Raw genomic sequence first — 23,614 nt, forward strand, 5'->3', positions numbered from 1 at the left:
CCTTTGGCAACCTGAGACAGCTTAATGCACAGCATCCAGGATCCACTTTGATCCATGCATTCCCCGGCCATCTGTGTTTGGCCGGTCCACCAGAATCCAAACATATTTCTCCATGTTCTAATTTCTTGCAGCTCTGGAAGTCGGATGATTTTGGGCAGACGTGGATAATGATTCAGGAGCACGTGAAATCGTTTTCCTGGTAAGTTGTGGAATTCTTTGCAGGCTTCTTGGGAGCCTCTTCTTCCTTCCCACCCATTGCAATGTCATCTACACCTCTTTCTGAGCAAGGGGCTTCAATCCCGGGCTCTGCTACTCCAGGATGAAGGCGGAGTGTGTGCATCGTCTCCTTCCTTAAAAAAGATAAAAAGTTCCTTGCATGGATTATCAGGGACAGGAGTACTCTAAATGTTTCTTTCAGGTGTGCATGAGGTTGCCTTTGTGCCTGGTTTATGAATTTCCTAGGCATCTGGCTGATTATTGTTGGAAACACAATAATGGGATAGTAAGGCCTTTTGTTCTGATGCAGCTGTGCTGTTCTTATGCACTAAGTCTTGACTACAGGAGAAAAGTCAATGAGCAGCAATGCTTGGCTTTCACTTTGGAGGTGTAGCCATTGTGTTTCTTGGCATTTTTGAAATCTGAAACCAAGGCAATGTGTGTGTTTTATTATTTCCTGCATCAGTGAGGGCTAGAAACTGTACAGTGGTACCTCTGGTTACGAACTTAATTCATTCTGGAGGTCCGTTCTTAAGCTGAAACCGTTCTGATCCTGAGGCGCGCTTTCGCTAATGGGGTTTCTCGCTACGTGCGCGCCTCCGGTGCACAATTTCCATTCATATCCTGGGGCAAAGTTCGCAACCGGGAGCAGCTACTTCCGGGTTAGCGGAGCTCATAACCTGAAGCATTCATAACTAGAGGTACCACTGTATTTAGAAGTGTTTATTATACAGGTCTATCTCCCAAACAGATTACTGATCGGATCTAAACACCTGTCAGGCTGTACACTGGACAGCCAGTTTCATGGACCTGGGGATTAGAAACGTAAACGATGAAATTTTGAGCAGCGGAGGTTTTCAAAGGCCACTGCAGGTTCCACCAAACTATCTAGGAGAAGCTGGCACTATTGCCCATTAGGTAGAGTAATGAAAATGATGAGCAGTAGATTTAGAACAGACAAAAAGGTGGGGATATAAAGGTAATGCAACAAGAATGGTATACATAGAAAAGATGGCTTCTTTTCTTTTTCTGACAAGGGGTTTTGAACCGTATGACAAACCCTACACAGTTTACATCGAGCGGCATGAGCCTACCCGGGCCTCCACAATCCTCCGCAGCACCGATTTCTTTCAAACCAGAGAAAACAAAGAGATTCTGCTCGAGGAGGTTGAAGACTTCCAGCTCAGGGAAAAGTATCTGTTTGCAACAAAATCTGTGGTAAGGAGCATCAAGTTGACGATCTATAGAGCAGGAGTGGGGAACCCCAGGCCTGGAACTGTGAACACGGCCCTCAAAGCCTCTCTGTTTGGCCCCTGGTACTCTTCCCAGGCCATGCAAATCTTGCTCCTCTTTCACTAGGTCAGTGTTTCTGCTTAGCCAGATCGTACCTCTTTCTTCCCTGGATGAAGGGTAGAGAAGGGCTGTTGCTCCACCCACTTTTTCCTTTGGGCATGCCTAATACTGGCAGAAGGTCAGCGGTTTGAATCAGAATCAGATCAGAAGGTCGGTGGTTTGAATCCCTGTGACGGGGTGAACTCCTGTTGCTCGGTCCCAGCTCCTGCCAAACTAGCAGTTCGGAAGCACGTCAAAGTGCAAGTTGATAAATAGGTACCGCTCTGGTGGGAAGGTAAACGGCATTTCCGTGCACTCCTCTGGTTCGCCAGAAGCAGCTTAGTCATGCTGGCCACATGACCCGGAAGCTGTACGCCGGCTCCCTCGGCCAATAAAGCGAGATGAGCGCCGCAACACCAGAGTCGGCCACGACTGGACCTAATGGTCAGGGGTCCCTTTACCTTTACTACTGGCAAGTGGCCCTCTGAGGATTGCCCAGAAAGGAATGTGGCCCTCGGGCCAAAAAAAGTTTCCTGTCCCTGCTGTGAAGGGAGCAGCTTAAAAGAAAAGCACAACCCAAATTTATAAAGCAGCACAGTGCATAGATGTCAAGGAAGCAGAGCCAGATTTTTGAGCATCCACCACTGTCCCAAAGCAATGCTCCAAAAAGCTCTCTGCGTTAGCTGCAGAAGAAGAGGAGGGGAACATGCTGTGAGCCTCAAAGGAAAGCATCAGAGCCTCCTTTGACTTGTGTTTGTGATCCAAATTTATTATCCCTTCATGGGGGTCTGGCAGGCAGCCTGTATGTGCTGCAATACTTTTCTGCTTAGGGAAGATTAAAATCACTCGGAGGGATGTCAATATAGACCACAGATAGGGAATCTTTGGCCCTTCAGATGTTGTCAGACTACAACTCCCATCATCCTGGAGGATTGGCCATGCTAGCTGGGGCTGATGGGAGTTGGAGTCCAATATCTGGAGGGCGTCAAGTTCCCCATGGATGAGCATCTTGGTCCAAATGCAAAATTTAACTCAGTAAGACATTACCATTGATGACTGTTTTAAACAGGGAACCCAGAATTTTTGGGTTAAAATTTCTCCTGTGCCTGACACATTTTATGATCAGAAAATGCACATTATGTACAGTGGTACCTCGGGTTAAGTACTTAATTTGTTCCGGAGGTCCGTTCTTAACCTGAAACTGTTCTTAACCTGAAGCACCACTTTAGCTAATGGGGCTTCCTGCTGCCGCCGCGCCACCGGAGCCCGATTTCTGTTCTTATCCTGAAGCAAAGTTCTTAACCTGAAGCACTGTTTCTGGGTTAGCGGAGTGTGTAACCTGAAGCGTATGTAACCTGAAGCATATGTAACCCGAGATACCACTGTACTTGCAATTCTCTTGTGTGAGAGTCAATGTGGGTACAGTGGTACCTCAGGTTACAGACGCTTCAGGTTACAGACTCCGCTAACCCAGAAATAGTACCTCAGGTTAAGAATTTTGCTTCAGGATGAGAACAGAAATCGCGTGGTGGCGGCGCAGCGGCAGCTGGAGGTCCCATTAGCTAAAGTGGTACCTCAGGTTAAGAACAGTTTCAGGTTAAGAACAGACCTTCAGAACAAATTAAGTTCTTAACCCGAGGTACCACTGTATAACGGTTAGCAAGCTGGACTGGGGCTTGTTTTTCAAGTCCACACCTCAGCCCCTAATCATGCTTGGTGCGCTTCTAACCTACCTCACAGGGCCGTCGTGAGGATAAAGCAGGGAGCACGTTCACTGCCCTGACCTCTTTGTAGGGAGAGTGAGCAGAAATAGCAGAACGAGCCTGAGTTTGTGGTTCAGGAGCATGCAGGATGCAAGAACAGGGTAAAAAATTGCCAGCCTGCTTCTATTTGATTTTAGTACTTTAGGCAGATCTAGGTCAGTGTGAAACACGGAGGCTCTGGGAAGGAGAAGTTTAGATGCCTGTAAGTAATAGGCATATGTAGGTGGGAATGGGAGAGGGGAATGGATGGGCAGGGTGTCATGGGAGAAGAAGAGCTTTTGCAGTACTATTGAGGAAAAGTGCTGTATTTTTCGCTCTATAGGACGCACTTTTCCCCCTCCAAAAATGCAGGGGAAATGTGTGTGTGTCCTATGAAGCGAATGCAGGCTCCTTGGCTTTAGCGATAGCAACGCGAAGCCTCTGAAGTGCAGAGGGAGAGCTCCCCCCGCGCTCCTTGGCTTCGCGTTGCTTTCGCTGAAGCCGTCTGAAGCCCCCGGAGCGCAGGGAATGCCCGCTGCGCTCCGGGGGCTTCAGGCAGCTATCCGCAAGCCTTTGGAGCGCAGCAGAAGTTCCCGCTGTGCTCCGAAGGCTTGCGGATAGCCGTCTGAATCCTGGAGAGCGAGAGGGGTCGGTGCACACCAATCACTCTTGCTCTCCAGGCTTCGCTTCGCTGGAGAGGCGCTGCACAGTTTTCTCTCTCTGTGCAGCGCCCCTTCAGTGAAGCGGGAGGAGAAATGGAAGGGGCTCTGTTTCTCCTGCCGCTTCGCTGAAGGGGCGCTGAGCAGAGAGGAGGAGAATCCCCCCCCCCCCTGTTCTCCCCTTCCTATGGTCCGGTGCGTCCTATAGTGCGAAAAATACGGTATGTTGGTCAAGCAGAATGAGGCCCTGATAATATCTCCTGATTGTCTGGATAGAGGATGGAGAGGAGCGTTTGAGCGTGCGTAGAAACTAGCGTACTGCATACAGGCAACACTTTCGTATGTTGCCCCACCCACTTTTGCCCCTGGCCCTGCCCACCTTTGCACACGGCCCCCAGAAGGCGTGTTGTATGCTCACATCTGGGAGAGTAGCCGTAGCTCAGAGGTAGAGCTTGTCCCCCTCATTGCTGGACACGTCATGTTATTTTTCTTTCAGAGCTCTTAACATGGGATGCAGCTTGCCGACCTAGAAATAAGCTTTGCCACTCCCTCACTCCCACTGCCCCGATTTTTCTGGTGCGGACGTTGCAGGCAGCGTAGCCCACTTTTGATCCCTGATATCTACAGTTAAAAACAAAAACTGATGGGAGAAAACCTTCTCTGCTTCGTGGGGATTGGTATCCTTGTGGGACTACGACTCCCATCATCCCTTCCTCATTGGCCATGTTGGCATGGGCTGATGGGAGTTGGAATCCAACATCACATTGAAAGTCACAGGCTCCCCCACCCCTGAGCTGGATGAAGGGCAACTTCATATATGGGCCATGGTACAAAATGACTTCATATATGGGCCATGGTACAAAATGATGAAAATCTCTTTCCCCCTCACTTCCGCCCCACTCTTAAGCCAGTTAAAAGTGCAGCCCTATGGGCTAGTTAGGGACGCGGGTGGCGCTGTGGGTTAAACCACAGAGCCTAGGACTTGCCGATCAGAAGGTTGGCGGTTCGAATCCCCGCAACGGGGTGAGCTTCCGTTGCTCGGTCCCTGCTCCTGCCAACCTAGCAGTTCGAAAGCACGTCAAAGTGCAAGTAGATAAATAGTTTCTCCTCCGGCGGGAAGGTAAACGATATTTCTGTGCCCTGCTCTGGTTCGCCAGAAGCGGCTTAGTCCTGCTGGCCACATGACCCGGAAGCTGTACGCTGGCTCCCTCAGCCAATAAAGCAAGCTGGGCGCCGCAACCCCAGAGTCGGCCACGACTGGACCTAATGGTCAGGGGTCGCTTTACCTTTACAGGCTAGTTAAAACATTGCAACGCCACTTAATGGCTTGAACCAGCAACTATGTGAATGTTGGCATAGGTGGGAATCCCAGAACCATTGTCATGTAATCCATCCCATTGTGGGTTTGGGTCACAACGAGTTTGGAGAGGGAAAGTGGTTCCTGGCAGACTCCCAGGTAAGAGGGCAATTTAAAAAATAATAAAACCCAGAAAACTGTGGTGTGTGCATACCTGTAAAAATAACTTGGCTAGATACAACCCAACATAGTTCCTTCCCCCCCACTAGTGCTTCACTCCAGATGTGCCTACATTAGTTACTTGTAGCTTGGGATATTGGAGAATCCCACTGGTGGCAGACACAGTGAATGTTTGCTTATTCGTCTCAAGTCTGCAAATGCTAATGTCTGCATATGAATCCCCACCCACTCTCAATTTGCATTGCATTTCCTTTTCATTGAAATGAATGGTGTGGAGTAAGGCAACAGGATCATAATTAATAATGTGATCTAACAACATAATTAAATATGTCAAATCCGCCACAGTGGAGAGCAAGCTGAATAATGTAATTTTTGCTGGAAGCCGAACTGCAGCAGAATGGAAACATGGGTCGGGATGGAGGTCATTGCATACGTCCTTTGCTTTGTGACATTGAAATCCCAAAAGAGAAAGATTCAAAAGAACCAACTCTCTTCCAGTTTACAATGGCTCCCCTGTCTGGTCGTCTGACTTTTTTTTTAGGTTCGCCATAGGTGAGCAAGAAAGTAGCACTTTCCAAGAAGTGAAAGGTTGGAAATGGGTAACACCATTCAGGAAAGAAACCCTATGACTTCTCTTGCCATTTTATTCCATTGCTAAATCTAACTACGTCTTGGGAACTGTCACCAAAATGTGCTTTCCTTTAACTTGGGAATGGGCATCAGGTCAATGTGGGAAGCTGTGCCTTTGTTGCGTGGCTTTGTTTATTTGTACAAGCTCTTATATCAGGCACAGGCAAACTTGGCTCTCCAGATGTTTTGGGACTACAACTCCCATCATCCCTGCCACCGGTCCTGTTAGCTAGGGATGATGGAGGGCTGAGTTTGCCTATGCCTGCCTTAAATCCTAAAGCAGTGTTTCGCAAACTTGGGTCTCCAGCTGCTTTTGGACTACAACTCCCATCATCCCTAGCTAGCAAGACCAGTGGTCAGGGATGATGGGAATTGTAGTCCAAAAGCGGCTGGAGACCCAAGTTTGCGAAACACTGTCTTAAAGCCTTCTTTTGTAAACAGTAACAAACTTAAGATTAACGAGGTACTCACTACTTTGATTTCTTCCCCCCAACCCCTTTTCTTCTCTCAGCATCTTTTAGGGACGCAGCAGCCATCCGTTCAGCTTTGGGTATCCTTTAACCGCAAGCCGATGCAAGCAGCCCAGTTTGTGACGAGGCATCCCATTAAGGTATTGACATGTGGGAGGGAAATCCTTTTACTGTCAAGGGCCACATTATGGCAGGAATAATCTGCTGGGGGCCGCATGTTGCTGGTGGGTGGGGTTTAAACCAGTTGTGGGCAGAGTCAAAAGTGGGGGGCATCACTCCTTTCCTTTCTCATTCCCTCCCTTTTTCTCTCCACCTTCTTCCCTGCCCCAGGGAAGGACAGATTGCCCTTGCAGCAAGTCTGAACTTGCGGGATTCCCCTGCCCCAAATTTCTTCCGTTATCCCCTCCCTCCATTTCAGCCTTCTTCCTCCATTTCTCCTGGCCTTCTTTGCCTACGGGTTTATCCCTCTTCCCCAGCATGAAATCAGATCATGTGCCACATATCCCTTATCCCCGACTGTAAGGGATGGCTGCAATCCAAAGAAAAGGTTTGAAGAGATGTTTCAAACCCTTTGCTGCTTTTCATAACAATGGCTGCACTCCCATGCACCTATTTTTCTTTTCTTTTTTAAAAAAAATATTTATTAACACTTTCCACAATACAATAAAAGACAAGCTAATTTACACAAAGAATACCACATTGGCCAGAATATAAGCCTCACCCCACCCTCCAAATTCTGACCGTGAAAAGTTAAAAGTGCGGCTTAAATTCACGACCTTACAAAAATTGGCTTTTATGATATCTCTGCTGAAACAGACATACGGTAAAACGGAATGGGTGTGAGTGCCTGTGGAATTTTAAGGGAGCAGCTTATGTTCAGGTATCGCCTTTTCTCTCTCTCCCCGCCCCCCATTGAATTTTAAAGGCACAGCTTATAATCAGGTGCGGCTTATATTCGGGCCAATACAGTAATAAAAAAGAAAGGAAAGGAAAAGATATAGAAGAGACAGAATAATAAAAGGTCCTCTCTCACAAATATATTTTACCCTCCCAGCTCTCACCTGGGAGCATCCCTCTCTTCTCACAGCCTCTTGCCCTGAGAGATCTCCCCTTCCCCGTCTCTCTCACACAGACTGTATATCTCCTTTACTCTCATGCACCTTTAATGTGGGAATGGATCCCATTGAACGGTGTGGGGCTTGCTTCCTAGTAGGCATGCATTAGGATCACGCTGCATGCCACTTTTTAGGTCTGTTTCTTTTTATAGTTGATGTTTATAGTGTGAGTTTCAACCAATTTAAAATTCACATAAACGTACGTGTCAGAGAAACAATAGGGGAAGAGAACATTTGTTTGTTTGTTTTTTTAGATGATGCTTAATGTGTAGCCATTGTGTTGCCTTAGAAAAGGCACCTCCACTCTGGCACAGAACAATTAGGTAGGCATGAGGCGGGGGCCTCTTCTAAGATAGCTTCCTTTCTATCTTTGAATGTACAGCTTACAGTCGTCCATCTTCTTTGGCTTCCTATTCGAACGTACACCCATACATTTTTGTTTGTTTGTAATCCTCAGAAGAGCCCCGAAAGGCAGTATAATTATTACCCCCATTTTACAGATGGGGGAAACTGAGGCTGAGAGAGAATGGTTTGCGTAAGGCATGTGATTTCGCGGCAGAAGTGCGAGTGCTGAACTGGCGGTTTCCTGGCTTGCGACTCACATTCGCATGCCTTCAGTGGAAGAAAAAGATTTCATTTTTTCTTCTCAACTTTTTCTTGAAGGAATACTATATTGCGGACACATCTGAAGACCAGGTGTTTGTGTGTGTCAGTCACAGTAACAACAGTACCAACCTCTACATCTCCGAAGCGGAAGGCCTAAGGTTTTCGTTGACTTTGGAGAACGTCCTGTACTACAGCCCTGGAGGAATGGGGAGTGACACTTTGGTCAAGTAAGTAGATAGATGTGCTCCACTCAAGTGGAGAGATGTGTCTGTGCTACTCTTGTGGATTTTGTCCTTAGCTTGGAAAGGTCAGCAATGGCCTCAAGAAATCTCTGTACCGCACCTGACTGCCAAGCGAAGGTGCATTAAAATGAGAACAAATAATTCCTGTTTAAACAATGATGGCAAAGCACAAAATTATTCCAGCCAGCCAAGGAACAAATCTAATAAGGGTTTCAGCTCCCTCCTTGCAGGTAGTGGGAAGTCTTTGAAGGATTTAACTTCAACCAGCTCCCACATAACCATCCAGCCACAGCTTCCAAATATCTGATCAGTGTGTCTGGGGCCGAGTCAGGATGGCTGTCCATCAACAGATAGAGTTGGGTGTCATCAGCATACTGATGGCAGCCCAAACCAAAACTCCAGTCAAGCTGGACGAGGGGGCACATAAAGATGTTGAAAAGCATCGGGGAGAGTATCGCACCCCGCGGCACTCCACACACCAAGGAGTGGTGTGACGACAGTTCCCAAGTGCCACCCTCTGTCCCCGACCAATGCCCCCCTAATTCTTATTATTGTATAATTACTCGATTATTATTTAATCTGTTGTGTAATCTTAGAAGGGGGTACGGCTGTGACAGGGTGTAGCTGTGACTATCGTGAAGTGGCCCTGCAGTTCTGAATTTGTCGCTGCACCACTGGTCATGATGGGGAATTGCAGCTAACGGAGGTGCGTGGCTCAGTGCTTTTGTTGTCGTTCCCCCCACCCCACTTTTGGCAGGTACTTTGCGAACGAGCCCTTTGCGGACTTCCACCGCGTGGAGGGGGTGCCTGGGGTCTACATTGCCACCTTGATCAACAGCTCCTTCAGCGAGGAGAACATGCGGTCTGTCATCACCTTCGACAAAGGTGGGACTTGGGAATTTCTCCAGCCGCCAGAGTATACTCGCTACGGCGAAAAGATAAATTGTGAGGTAATAATGCTGCGATGCAAAAGATGTCTCGCCGCCTCTTTGAGGGCTTTTGGATTGGGTGTTTATGTTCTTGTTCCCTGGCTAGGCTCAGCTGAAGCTTGTAGATGCATGTGATGTATATACCTGCTGGGTTGTGAATGGGCTATTCCAGGCTCCTGGGGAAGTGCAATGCTTCTTCTAATAATAAATTTTTATTTATTTATTTATACCCCACCCGTCCCGGTTCAGGGCGGCTAATAATAAATAATACAACAGAAACCAGCATAAAATACAGTATAAAATGTGAATAATAAATTCAGATTCAAAAATCAATTTAGGGCGGAAATCCATCCAATAAACATTAGATGATCACCAGGGCTAGCTGGCTAAATTAGTCCTATTTGGGCCAGTTTTTGAAGAATATTCTCCGGAGAATTTTCTAGCAGAGAATATTCTCATTCTTAAGTGTGAAAAACCTTTCCCATGTTTCTTTCTGTTTATGCAATCTGCACAGCTTCCAGGTTTGGGGAGTGAGTGGTGGGGAGAGGGGCTCAACCAACATTTTGTTGTTTTATGACTGTTTTCTATTTTAGTTTATCTTCTTAAAATAAAATATGCAAGCTAGATTTTACCAGCACTGTTTTGTTCCGCTTCTCTTGCATAGCTGTAGTTCTTGACTCTGTGTTTTTTATTATTATTATTTACTGCTGTGATTATTTCTATCTTTTAATTTGTACAATGCATCAAACAGTTTTTTGGGGGAGAGACGAGGTATACATAAAAGAAACCCACAAAGTGGGAAATAAATGGCCTCTAGCCTATACACCTGTGCCTCCAGAAGGAAAATTAAAAAAAAAAAGTACTAGCCTTTAAGGGTTCTTGTTTGCTTTCTCTGGATTTCCCTCCCACATAGGCAAAAGCGCTGTGCAAAAGAAACAAACAGCATTATGTGATTTGTCTTTGTAACGTGAAACGGAAGCTGTGCACATTTAGCATGCATGAATATGTACCGGGGTGGTGGTGTAAGCTTCAGACCTCCAGCGTTGCATTTGTTTGGAACAAGGGCAAGCACACATGCTGCCTGTACCATGGGGAAGCACAACAAGTAATACTCGCATGATTTGACTCTCCTAGCTTTCCAAGGGCTGCTCTCTTCACCTGGCCCAGCGGCTGAGCCAGCTCCTCAACTTCCAGCTGCGCAGAATGCCCATCCTCTCCAAAGAATCAGCTCCGGGACTGATCATCGCAACAGGTATAGTTTTGTTGGTTTGTATTGATCTGTAGTCCATTACTCCCGACTCCAGCAGGTCCAGGAAGACTCTGTTATAGGTAGAACACCGGTTAAAATGATTAAGCCGATGTGTTTCTCTATTCCTCTAAATCTATTTTGAATTGCCCAATTTATGGAAGCTGCACAGGTTCAGGCTTTGGTGAACCTCCAGAATCTCCAAAGATGACTAAGGATGTTTCTATGTATTGTTCCTGAGTTAGCTTGGGGCACTGATGGTGTGTTTCAAAGAGAGAGCTGTTCCCTGTAAGCCAAGCTAATTCCTCACACACAGACACTGTTTGCTGTTTAGCAGCTATGGCCACACCTCAGTGGGGAATGATGAATTAAAAAGCCGCCAGACCCTGACGATTCACACACTTGCTTTTGTAGGATCTGTGGGCAAGAACATGGCGAGCAAAATGAACGTGTACATTTCAAGCAGCGCGGGGGTCCGGTGGAAAGAGGTAAGGCTTTTGCAAGTCTCCGCGCGGGGTCTTCCCCTGGTCCTGGGGTAGCAAGGAAAAGCCCTCTGGAAGAAAACAGTCCATTTATCTGGGAAGCCCTGTTTATAGATGCCTTAGATCTTCCAGCTGTTTTGGACCGCAGATCCCAATCAGCCCATCTACTGTGGCCATGTAGGCTGTTGCTGATGAGAGTCATAGTCCAAAACATCTAGAGAACATCAGGCTGGTTTACCTATGCAAAAAGGGACGCAGGTGGCGCTGTGGGTTAAACCACAGAGCCTAGGACTTGCCGATCAGAAGGTCGGTGGTTCAAATCCCTGTGACGGGGTGAGCTCCCGTTGCTTGGTCCCCGCTCCTGCCAACCTAGCAGTTCAAAAGCACGTCAAAGTGCAAGTAGATAAATAGGTACTGCTCTGGTAGGAAGGTAAACGGCGTTTCCGTGCGCTGCTCTGGTTCTCCAGAAGCGGCTTAGTCATGCTGGCCACATGACCCGGAAGCTGTACGCCGGCTCCCTCAGCCAATAAAGCGACATGAGCGACGCAACCCCAGAGTCGGTCACGACTAGACCTAATGGTCAGAGGTCTCTTTACCTTTTTACCTATGCAAAGGCCACAGTTGGGTTGCCACTTCTGTAAACTGTTACAAGCAGGGGATAGCCTTCTCTCTCTTCCCCTCTTCCCAGTTTTGCTAAGCAAACATTGCAGACAGTGGTAGCCTTTATATGGAATTCCCTGACATGTTCCAGCCAGGCAAGGATACTAATGGTGCAAAACCGGGCAAAGGAGAGGGGTGTGGTCTGGGGAGAGGAGTTGTGGCCTCAGGAGAGTCCCAAGGGGCCAAATGGAGAGGTCGGGGGGGTCACACTTGAACCCAGGCCTGAGGTACCCCACTGCTGACGTAAAGGAAGCCACAAGAGTTTCCTTGAGCACATGCCATGTCCCCTGCCCTCCTGCCCTTTCTCTCCTTGCGGAGTACCTTCAAGCAGCTCTCCCAAAATAATAATCCGGTTAGAGCCCATGACTTGGATCCCTGCACCTCTCAGTTTGCAAATTAAGCACAGCTCTTTTTGAATTTAATGGCAAGAGAGCTGTGCATCTGTAGCGAATTGGGGTGTATGTGTGTGTGGATTTTTTTCTTCTCAAAATCACAGCTTTTGAAAAAAGAAGTCTGGCTGGTTTACTGTCATGTGTTATGTTTGGCTGTTAGCCTTTGAAAACATAGTCAATGAGATTCTCTCTCTTTTTTAAGGGGTGTGTGCGTGTGGAGAGAGTATGTCTGTGTGATCAGCCAAAGAGTTTTGGCCAACTTCCATCAGGGTAGGGCTTGGCCCAAATTTTACAAGTGCTTTTGGCTGATTGGGTGGTCTGGTCTGCAGTGGAGTTTGTGGCAGACCTCTCCAGACGGATGTTAGTCTAAGGCTGCATTCTAACATCTGCAAAGTGTTTAAATGCTGTGAACGGAGTCACCTCCTTTTCCTTTCTGAGAGTGGTGTGGGTTTGGTTTGGCAGCACCAAGGCTGCTAGGACAACAGCAGCAGCAGGCAGGGAATTTTTTTCTGTCTCTGGCCTTGTAATGTATATCATAGAGAAAACTATTTGGGAGCGACAAATGCTCTGTCATCTCAGTTCAGTTGTATGTTGCATTTTCCATGGCAAAGCGGCTCATTACTTCAGAAAGGTTTGAGTTACAATTGACTAACAAATCACTAATTATAAGGTGTAATTCAAATCTGAATACAGTGATACCTCGGAAGTCAAACGGAATCCGCTCCGGAAGTCCGTTTGACTTCCAAAAAGTTTGGAAACCAAGGCACAGCTTCCGATTGTCTTCAGGAAGCCACACCAGACATTCGGGTTCCAAAGAACGTTTGCAAACTGGAACACTTAATTCTGGGTTTGCGGCGTTCGGGAGCCAAAACGTTCGAGTCGCAAGGCGTTCATCAACCAAGGTACAACTGTAGTCATATAAATAGCCCAATCAAAGCAAATGGGGATTTTACTTTTTATGTCACTGGCCTTATAGCATATACCATATATAAAAATGGCTTGGGAGCGACTAATAGACTATCATCACAGTTCAGTTTTGTGCTGCTTTTCCATGGCAAGTTGCTCAAAGCAGCTCAAAGCCTCAGAAAAGTGTGTATAACAATTCACTGACAGTTGTAAGGCGTGACAAAATTCAAATAGGCGTGTGCATAGGAATACGCTATATCAAAGCATTTTGTATTAATAAGTAGACAATAAAACTAAACAATCCACTAAGAATGCCTTGCAGAGTGCCTGGGTGAAACTGCCTCAGCTCACGGGCAGAGGCCAAAGCATCTTGTTTTTTCTACATTGCGGTAATAGTAATAGTAATAATTTATTATTACGGTCAAAGACCAGCACAACTGAGACTGCTTTCACAAGAATGAAATAGATATTTAAAACAATATACAATAACAGCTTCTAGATTAAAATTAAAATAGTCACATGAACACAAAAGGACCTAAGGTTAAACTAACATGCAGATTGCCCCTGGGACGCCCAGGAGGCCAGCTACAACAGTTTTCCTAGTGATCTATTTGTTCCAGGGGTGTTCTATGCCTACAAATTTGCGCACAGAATCTGGCGACCATCCGGGTCACCTTGTGATTTTTGCCTAAGAGGAGAAAATTTAGTTTAGGCTTGTTTGGGAGGTCAGCAAGCCTCACCAGATGGGGGTTGATGGTATCTCTACGCACCTCATCGTAAAAAAGGACATCTAAAAAATAAGTCTTCAGGGCTTCCTATTTCCCTTAATGGGCAGACGCTACATTGCGGTATATCGCCAAACCGCGATGTTTGGCTGATGATACACTGCAATGTTGAAAAGCTGATATCGCCCTCTCTAGCCTCCAGCCTTCTTCCACTCATGCGCCCCTGTTTTTCTTCTTTCTTCAGGTCCTGTCCGGACCCCATTATTACTCATGGGGTGACCATGGAGGGATCCTCATGGCGGTAACACAGGGCACAGAGACAAACCAGCTCAAGTAAGTTCCATGGGCAAATAGGCTGCTGAATCTGAGCTAACAGAAAGCAGTAGAATAGCCGATAATTAGCTCTCCACTTGATTTCCTTTAGGCCACATAGGGAAGGATTCTTGAGATTTGTTATACTGAAGCTTTACTAATGGAGAGCTTGAAGAATTGAGAAATGGTGTGATTCCCCGCATTCCACCCAGCGCTGAGCTTTTAGAGGTGGCGGTGGTGAGCTAGAGAATCTGGAATTTTACTACAGTTTGTAGAAAAAAACGTTTGCAGCAGATTGCTCTCAAGAACAAACAATCCATCCAAATTGCCGTTCAGATTTGCATCACAATGCCTGTAGCTATTGCTACTTTTCCTGTAGCCATGAACAACAGGCTGCCTTCAATGCTAGTTCCACTCAAGAGTTAGACCTATTGCAATCAATGGACTCAAATGACTCGTGTCCCTTGATTTCTGTGGGTCTGCTCTAAGTAGGGCTAGCACTGGAGGCTACCTAGCATCACAAAGCACCTAAAATTTTCTAAGTTATCTACATACGTTAAAAGTGGGAAACTGACACTTCTCATGCTGTGCTTCAGGAAGAAATTGAAGACTAAAACAGAAGTTCTATATTTGGGCCTCTTTAACCCCTTTTTAAAAAACTGAAAGCAGCTGGTCCGAGCTCTGATTTTGATTGTAACAGGGGCACTTGGGCAGGGGCGCAAAAGGATATATGTGAGGCAGGGCCTTTTCAGTGGTGGGACTGAGACTGGAATGCCTTCTCTGTGGAGATCCACCCCCGGGCTTCTTCTTTTAGCCTTTGGGCAGGAACAGGTTGTCCCTGTTCAGCATGTGCTCAAGAGATCAACAGGTCCTAATTGGTTTTTCCCAAACTTGTTTTTGGACTACAACTCCCATCACCCCTAATTAGCAAGACAGGGATGATAGAAATTGTAGTCCGGAAGCAGCTGGAGGCCTAAGTTTGGGAAACACTGGTCTAGATTTTACTTTGTATTGATTACGGGAGTAGAGCAAAAGTGAACATTGAACAGTCTTGACCTGCCATTCTCTCTGTGTAGGTACAGCACAAACGAAGGGGAGACCTGGAAGGTGTTCACCTTTTCGGAGAAGCCAGTCTTTGTTTACGGCCTCCTGACGGAGCCTGGGGAGAAAAGCACCATATTCACCATCTTTGGCTCTTACAAGGAGAATAGGCACAGCTGGCTCATCCTGCAGATCAACACCACGGATGTGCTTGGTGAGTGAGGGAGTTGCTGTTTGGTGTCCCTCAAAGTTCTGCAGAGGGGGTCTGAGTATTGCACATTTTAAGTGTCATAGAACTATCCTGTAGAAGTACAGTTGTACCTTGGATCCCGAATGCCTTGGTACTTGGCCGCTTTGGCTCCCGAATGCCGCAAACCTGGAAGTGACTGTTCCAGTTTTCAAATGTTCTTTGGAACCCAAACATCCGACGAGCCTTCCGTGGCTTCTGATTGGCTTCCAATTGGCTGCAGGAGCTTCCTGCAGCCAATCAGAAGCCGTGCTTTGGCTTCCGAATGTTTTGGAAGTCGAACGGACTTCCGGAATGGATTCCGTTCGACTTCCAAGGTATGACTGTATTCTGGATATTGCATTTTGGCACTGAGACATCTCTGTTATGTATCCTCCCTCATAGAATTATAACTCCCATAGTTCCTTGGTGAGAGGAAAGGACTGTTTGAGTTGTTGTTGTTGTTGTTGTTGTTGTTGTTGTTGTTGTTGTTGTTATACTGCCCTATACCCTCAGGTCTCGGGGTGGTTCACAACATAAAATCACAATATAAAAACACAAAATACATAATAAAAACAAGAACAACCCATAAACACATTTTTAAAAGGTGTTGGATGTCAGCCAGCCTAAAGCCTGGTTAATTTAATTTAATCTTCACTGGATATTCATATATTTAGGAGACTCATTTAGGAAGTACACCTTCCTTCCTGCGGAAGTCTTTTGTTTAGACAGGACTCTACAATATTATTTTTCTTTCAGTCAGTACTGTATTCATTTGATGTTTTTTACAAATCTTTTGTTGATTCTTATCATTATATATTAGACTTGGCCTTGCTCTGTTTTTTAATGAAAGCACAGATTATAAATTTGCCAGTAAATAAAATTATAAACTGCCTTATTGAGGGGTAGCCAAAATGGCGCCCTCCAGAGGCTGCTGAACTACAAATCCCAGCAAGCCTAACCACTGGCCATGCTGACTGAGGGTGATTCTCAGGTGGCACAATTGTTCAGTGCATCTGGCTGTTAACCAGAAAGTTGATGGTTTGAGCCCACCCAGGGACAGCTGTAGGTAGGATTTCTGTATTGCAGGGGGTTGGACTAGATGACCCTTGGGCTCCAACTCTATGATTCTATGTGACAAGTTCAATCCCCGGCATCTCCAGGTTGGACTGGGAGAGAACCCTGTCTCAAATCCTTCAGAGAGCTGCTGCCAGTCTGTGTAGACAGTACTGAGTTAGATGGGCCAATGATATAAGGCAGTTTCATGTGTGGTGGCATAGATCTGTGGGGAGTGGGAGGCAGGAGAAATTTCCAGTCCTGAAATCCTGCTTTTATGGGTGTTTAAAATACTGGCATGCAATCACATCTGGAAACAGAAGAAGCAGTTAAACATGGCAGAAGAACGAGCTTGACTAAAATGTAGAACTGATGCCTTCTAAAACTGTAAGTGTTCTAAGTGGAGCTTCTTGGCAGCCCAAATGGGTTTGAAATATAAATAAGATACGTGACTCACTCCAAGGAATGTTCTGTGGAATAGGTTTGTTGCTGTCTGTCGTGGTAGGTACGGGGGAGAAATTTGATTCAGCTCGCATTTAAGGTTGGACCTGCCTAATTCACACCTTGTGAAACATCACATCAGCAGAAACACAACCATCCTGAGAAATCTAATTTTGCAATGTAGTTCTCCAGCCAAGAGATGTGTACAAAAAAATGCATAAACTGGTGCAAAAAGTGTGCATAAAAATGCAAAGGTTGGTAAAAAACACACACACATAAAAAATGACATTGGGGAAAATTATGTACAAAATGTGCAAATAGTCAAACCCACATTAAAAATGCTTGTTAAGAAATTTGTGTTTAAATCTTGCAGCCCCCCCCCCTTTGAAAGTGGATATGTTGAGTCCATGACATGGTGAACCCACTTTACGTTTAGACGCACAAACCCTTTGCTATCCTCCTCCTCACCCCATCTAATGTTGCTTGTTCATTGCATAGGGGTGCCTTGCACTGAAAACGACTACAAACTGTGGTCCCCCTCTGACGAAAGAGGCAATGAGTGTCTCCTGGGACACAAGACGGTCTTCAAAAGGCGAACTCCCCATGCGACTTGCTTCAACGGTGAAGACTTTGATCGCCCAGTCATGGTCTCCAACTGTTCTTGCACCAGAGAGGACTATGAATGGTGAGTTCATTAAGTTCCCTGTGGACTGCAGCTCAGATTACCGTATTTCTCCATGTATAACACGCCACCATGTATAAGACGCCCCCTATTTTGAGGGACTCAAATTTAAGAAAATGGGGGGGGAGGGCACAGAGGAGTTCAGCTTTTTGGGGGGGGATTGCTGAAAATCGCTCACCAGCACACATCGCAAAGTCTGCCTCTCGCCTGTCCCCTCACTGGCAGAAACTGCCAATTGCCCGCCCAATTGTTGCGGCGTCAGCCAATCAACACCAGCCATTGATGCAGCGACCAATAACACTCCCAATAGCAGCTGACAGCAACCAATCAAACGTCCACCCTATGCACTATCCATGTATAAGACGACCCCCACTTTTTAGAATACTTTTTAAAGAAATACACGAAAAAGTATGGTAAATGTCAGCAATGAAGGGCACTTAATGGCTGTTTCTGTTTTTGGGTGGGATTCAATCACATAGGGTGTACATTTAAAGTTGATTTGAAGCTCTTCCAAATCTTCTCCCCGCACCCCCTGCCAAAGTAAAATAAAAAATCAGGCATTTTGCTGTATGGAAATTGACAGGGAAATGCACTGCAGAGCATTGGATAACACTTGCTTGGCACAGCCTCAGCAGTGGTGTAATGATCTGGGGTTGCAGGATCCTTATTATTCCTGCTGAAGGGTCCCTATCTTCAGCCTCCTAGAGCCACCCAATCAACATGAAAGGGGGGCTTCTCAGCCGTCTTAAGCTCCAAGGCTAAACATTTAGGAACACTGAAAATACTGAGCCATTTCAAAAGAATGGCGTGCAAGTTCTGTTGCATACGCTGGAACTTCAAGGAAAACTCGAACGTAAATCACGCTGAACGATTAGCCCATGTTATGTGCACTGAAAATAGTAGGTATAGCTGAAAGGCAACACATGGAGATCTGTGCAGTTTGTTACAGTGCCCCCAAAATTATTATTATTGTATAATTGTCAAATTATTGTATAATCTTGGAAGGGGGCTTGGCTGTGACTTATCGCGAAGGGAGCACCATATAATCTGCCCACAAACAAACCAGAATGAATGCTCATCGAACAGACCCAGCTTATTTGAGCGCTGGGTATCTTTTGGCTTGACTGGCTAATCTAAATAGGAAAGTGCAGTGGGGAGTATCCTTTCCCCCCCCCCCACCACAAATGAGGTTTTAGCTGAGATTGTTGGAGCATCCAGAAATAGAGACAAGCAATTATTATTGCCTTGTCACTTTTTCCTTCAAATGAAGGCAGCTTCCCGAGGGAATGTTGGCTGCAGTTCCTTGTGTAATTATGAGCGCATAACTCCCACTGATCAGTTGGCCTTGAGCACTCAAACTGAACAAGGGATTATTAATACCTTAGCATTTATATAGCATTTTGGCATGTGTAGAGGGGCTTGCATACATCGTCATGTTGTCATCCTTGGTACATACTCTGTGAGTATTATTAGTATTATTCTGCCCATATTACAGATAAGGAGGCCTTGCAAGGAATTGGCTAGACTAATGGTCTCCTGGTGAGTTAAGGGGAGAACTCACTAGGCTGTGGGTATTTAAATATTCGTCAACACAGGGGAATGACAACCTCAGATATCGGGAATTTAGGTCTGTGGGAGAGGGGCTAAAAGAAAATGGAATTCTGGTTGCTGGATTTTGAGGTATTGACGCTTTGTCAGAAACTACTGATGGATTGCTGTGAAGTGTCCCTTAATATGATATTTAAAACAGCTTTAAAAAACCAACCAACACAACTTTCCTCAAAAGTACAAGGTGACTTTCTATCCAATAAAACAAGAGTCAAGGTGATCTAGAGTGTGCATGTGTTGTTTTTTGGAGAGGAATTTATTATATCCAATGAATTATTCAATATAATTCGAGACAGACTTAGCCACAAGATAAACGTAAAAATGCTGGAATTCATTAACACAGCTGCCAGTTACCTTGGATAAATTTTGACAGTGGTTTGGGCCTCAGTGGACCCATATTGCAGAAAGCAAGTAGCTCTTGGGTAGCATACAACCACTTTGATATTTGAAGAACTTCACTGGAAGAAGAAAACCCCTTGAGGTGAATAGAGCTTGTGGAAATAACTATTACTGTAACTTGGAGCTTTGGCATTCCGCGGGGCCATTTTGTTAACCTGGCAGTGGCCTGTGGACTGCATGTGTATTTCGCCACACAAGCCAATCCTCCCATGGCCAACCTCTATAATAAATTTCTTGTTGCTGAACTGTTAGGGATTGCCTGTTCTAGAGCACGTGTACAGAGGTAAGCTGGTGGGAAGAGCGTTGGACCAAGCTCAACAAGACTTGGGTTGATGTTCTCCTTCAGCAATGAAGTTCTCTGGGTAATATTGGGCCAGAACTTTATCCCTCCTACCCCATGGGCCAACTTTACTGGTGGGTTGGATCACCCACTGTCAAATCTTCTGATGTCATATTGAAAACCAGGTGATTGGCAGGTGGGTGGTCCAGCCGTCAAAATTGGCCCACCAGGAGATGAAGATGCTGCACAAAGCAGGATTGAGCTCCATGTGCACCACCAGATGGGGTTCAGTTCTGCTTTGTGTAGCATTTCAGTTTTCCTGGCTAGTTCTCAATGAGAACTACTTGGTGTACCTGAACTGAGATGGTTTGAAGTCCCCACGCATCAGCTGAACAGGCTAGAATGGGCCAGATGAGAAGAGCTGGTGAACCAGGTGTGGATTCCCCATGCCTGGCCTAACTTACTTTACACAGTCCTTGTGAGTTCTCTCTCTCTCTCTCTCTCTGTATGTACATTGGAATACGGACTTTCTTGCAGGTGTAATTGCGGGTTAATTCATTTTGCACTACACTCTGATTAAAATGTGGTGGGGCTATCATCAGAAAGAAAGAAAGTCCTTCATGGAGAAGCAAATGAAATTAATTTTTGGCAAGGGCAGGTGGGAGGGGGCGTAAAGATAAATTCTTTCAGCATCTGGCTCTTGGGCTGTGGAGCTGCCAGCTGGCAAGGCCTCCTGGGATGCATTAACATGTTCACAGGTCCTCCAGTGAAAAAGGGCATATTGTGAGATATTTGAATTCTGCTAATAAGAGTCTTCGTTTAAATAGCTGCATTTCCAGAACATTTGGTGCTTTAGCTTTTTTTTCTAATTGTAAAAAAGTAGTTATATAAATACATATGTATATAAACCTACACTTGAAGGGCACATTCTCCTCTCCTCCCCTTGCCCCTCGCCTCTGCTTTTTCCTGGCTCAGTGACTTTGGCTTCAAGCTGAGCGAAGACTTGTCATTGGAAGTTTGTGTACCAGACCCTGAATTTGCTGGCAAACCATCTTCTCCCCCTGTGCCGTGTCCCATTGGTTCAACTTACAAGAAGACCAGAGGGTAGGTGACTGCCCTGGTGGCATGCATTTATCTATTATTATTAATTATTTATTATTATTATTAACATTATATACTGCTCTCCCTCAAAAGGCCACAGGAGGGCCACAGTTCGCCTACCTCACTGTAAGCAGGATAGTTGGTTATATGTGAAAGGTGGGTCATGTATTCATGTAAGATAAGATAGGGACGTGGGTGGCGCTGTGGTCTAAACCACTGAGCCTCTTGGGCTTGCTGATCAGAAGGTCAGCAGTTTGAATCCCCGCCACGGGGTGAGCTCCTGTTGCTCTGTCCCAGCTCCTGCCAACCTAGCAGTTTGAAAGCACAACAGTGCAAGTAGATAAATAGGTACCGCTGTGGCGGGAAGGTAAACAGTGTTATTGTGCACTCTGGTTTCCATCACAGTGTTCCGTTGCGCCAGAAGAGGTTTAGTCCTGCTGGCCACATGACCTGGAAAAGCTGTCTGTGGACAAGCGCCTGCTTCCTCGGCCTGAAAGCGAGATGAGTGCTGCATGCCATAGCCGCCTTTGACTAGACTTAAACGTCCAGGTGTCCTTTACCTCTACCTGTTCCCTTCATGATGCCATTTTTTCCAGATGGATTCAGAAGAAGGAACAGGTTTAAGATGAAATGGGATTGTTCTTCCTATGGGTCTAAGTGGGACTGGCTACCTAGTCAGTGTGCTTAGATAAGACCATAAGGAGAGCCTGTGCAATCAGTGGACACAGAGCAGGACTGCAGCATTAACATTCTTCACTTTTCTGTGTTAGTTACCGCAAGATCTCTGGAGACACTTGCTCAGGGGGGGACGTTGAGGCTCGGCTGGAAGGGGAATCTGTACCATGTCCATTAGCAGGTAAGTGGGAAGGAGACAGTTCCCGCCCCCACTAGAACCACCAACCAGAGCAACTGTTCTAGCCAGAGGAGGTGGAGACCAAAGGCTGCATCCAATGTTCTCTTGTCTGCTTTGTCTGCAGAGGAGAATGAATTCATTCTCTACACCACACGGTACTCCATCCACCGATACGACCTCTCCTCTGGGATCAGCGAAGAGCTGCCGCTGACGGGGTTGCGAGGGGCGGTGGCGCTTGACTTTGATTATGACCGCAACTGTTTGTACTGGGCCGACGTGACGCTAGACATCATCCAGGTGAGTTTTGCCTTCTGAGCTTCTTTGGTGAAAGTTTTTGAAGAAAGGTGGCGTCGTCTAGGAGTCCCAGGGAGAGTTGCAGCCATATGGATTAGCAAGGGCGTAATGTTGGGGGCTGTTTTAGAGAACAGGGCCTCCTAGGACAGGCTATCGCTTTTGGTCAAGGATCAAAGATGGTGGGCAAAGATGCAGGGATATCATAGAGTTGGAAGAGACCCTGAGGATCATCTTGCCAACCCCCTGCAGTGCAGGAATATGCATCTGTCCCTTACGGGAATCGAACCTGCAACCTTGGTATTGTCAGTGCCACTGGAGCTATCCAACACTCTTAAAAATGAGTTAGATATCATAGGGAGCCTATTTCATTCTGAGGGCCACATTCCCTTCTCGGCAGCCTTGCAGGGGCCACATGCCAGTGGTGGGCAGGGCCAGAGGCAAAAGTGGGTGGGGCAATGGATATAAATTTCACCTTTGCACACTAGGGTACTTTATAGACACATTCACATGTCCCTCCGTCCAGGCAAGCAAGAGACAAGATCGGAGTTCTAGGACACATCCAAGCCAGGCAAAAACTTTACTGAATGACTTTAAATAGTTTTTTGACCTGATTTTCAAAATATGTGTGTTTATAGATTTTTTTTTTCATTTTGTAACCCATAAAAACAGCAGTAATTTTTTTACAAACTAGCAGCAGCTGAAACATTTTCTAAGCACAGCACATTGAAACCAGCCATTGCAAGACTGTGCATATTTCCCTGGGGGAGAGAATTCTAAAGGTGGGGAGGGGACAGCACCGAAAAGACCCCGCCCTTGTTCCCTGTCAGTCCTTGCAGCGCTCACAGCTGAGCCAGATGATGCTTCTTGCTTGCCTGAGTAGAAAAGGGTGTCTGTGGAAACTAGGCTATGATACAAAGGTGCAATTTACACTCACTGCTGCGCTCAAATTTGCCTCACCTACCGCCAGCATGTGTCCCCCAGAAAGTGTTCCAGGTGGAAAAAAAGTTTTTCCTATGCTTGATTCAAGGTGCCCAGGGATGTGCTTGTTTTCTATATCTCCAGTCCCCCTTTGATTTTATCTGTGCTTGTACAGGAATTGAACTCATTGATGCTTTAGATTCCTTGTTCTTATTTATTCTCAGCGCCTGTGTCTTAATGGGAGCTCGGGACAGGAGATCATTGTCAGCACTGGTCTGGAGACGGTCGAAGCGTTGGCCTTTGAACCCATCAGCCAGCTGCTGTACTGGGTGAACGCTGGCATTCCAAAAATCGAGGTATGTGTCTCTGCGCAACCTGGATGTGTTGTTGCCCAAAGCAGCAGCACCTCTTGGAGCTCAGTGGAAGCCGGGAGCGTCAAACCCAGGAGGTCAAAATAATAAATTAAGCCAAGAGTCAGTAAAGACTATCACTGTCCAGGCAGAGTCCCACCCTGAAGCTTTTATAGCCCTTCCTGTCAAGGAGAGCTAGCGGCCAGCCAAGACAGGCAGGGCCA

At 46.2% G+C, this 23,614-nt stretch overlaps 1 protein-coding gene across 2 annotated transcripts in view; it reads left to right on the forward strand.

Moving 5' to 3' along the window:
• SORL1 (sortilin related receptor 1) overlaps positions 1 to 23,614 on the forward strand; it is a 113,655-nt gene that overhangs the window by 36,928 nt on the left and 53,113 nt on the right. For both annotated transcript variants that reach the window (XM_083480879.1, XM_083480878.1), the window contains exons 5-18: positions 132 to 199; positions 1,254 to 1,434; positions 6,568 to 6,666; positions 8,305 to 8,474; positions 9,247 to 9,439; positions 10,553 to 10,670; positions 11,079 to 11,152; positions 14,074 to 14,162; positions 15,218 to 15,396; positions 17,404 to 17,590; positions 20,850 to 20,978; positions 21,746 to 21,831; positions 21,953 to 22,125; positions 23,265 to 23,396. In XM_083480879.1, the coding sequence (XP_083337005.1) occupies positions 132 to 199; positions 1,254 to 1,434; positions 6,568 to 6,666; positions 8,305 to 8,474; positions 9,247 to 9,439; positions 10,553 to 10,670; positions 11,079 to 11,152; positions 14,074 to 14,162; positions 15,218 to 15,396; positions 17,404 to 17,590; positions 20,850 to 20,978; positions 21,746 to 21,831; positions 21,953 to 22,125; positions 23,265 to 23,396 (1,878 nt within the window). The remainder of the gene's footprint in view (positions 1 to 131; positions 200 to 1,253; positions 1,435 to 6,567; positions 6,667 to 8,304; positions 8,475 to 9,246; positions 9,440 to 10,552; positions 10,671 to 11,078; positions 11,153 to 14,073; positions 14,163 to 15,217; positions 15,397 to 17,403; positions 17,591 to 20,849; positions 20,979 to 21,745; positions 21,832 to 21,952; positions 22,126 to 23,264; positions 23,397 to 23,614) is intronic.

This window comes from Podarcis liolepis, assembly GCF_965112155.1.
Source record: "Podarcis liolepis genome assembly, chromosome: 16".
Lineage (NCBI taxonomy): Eukaryota > Metazoa > Chordata > Lepidosauria > Squamata > Lacertidae > Podarcis > Podarcis liolepis.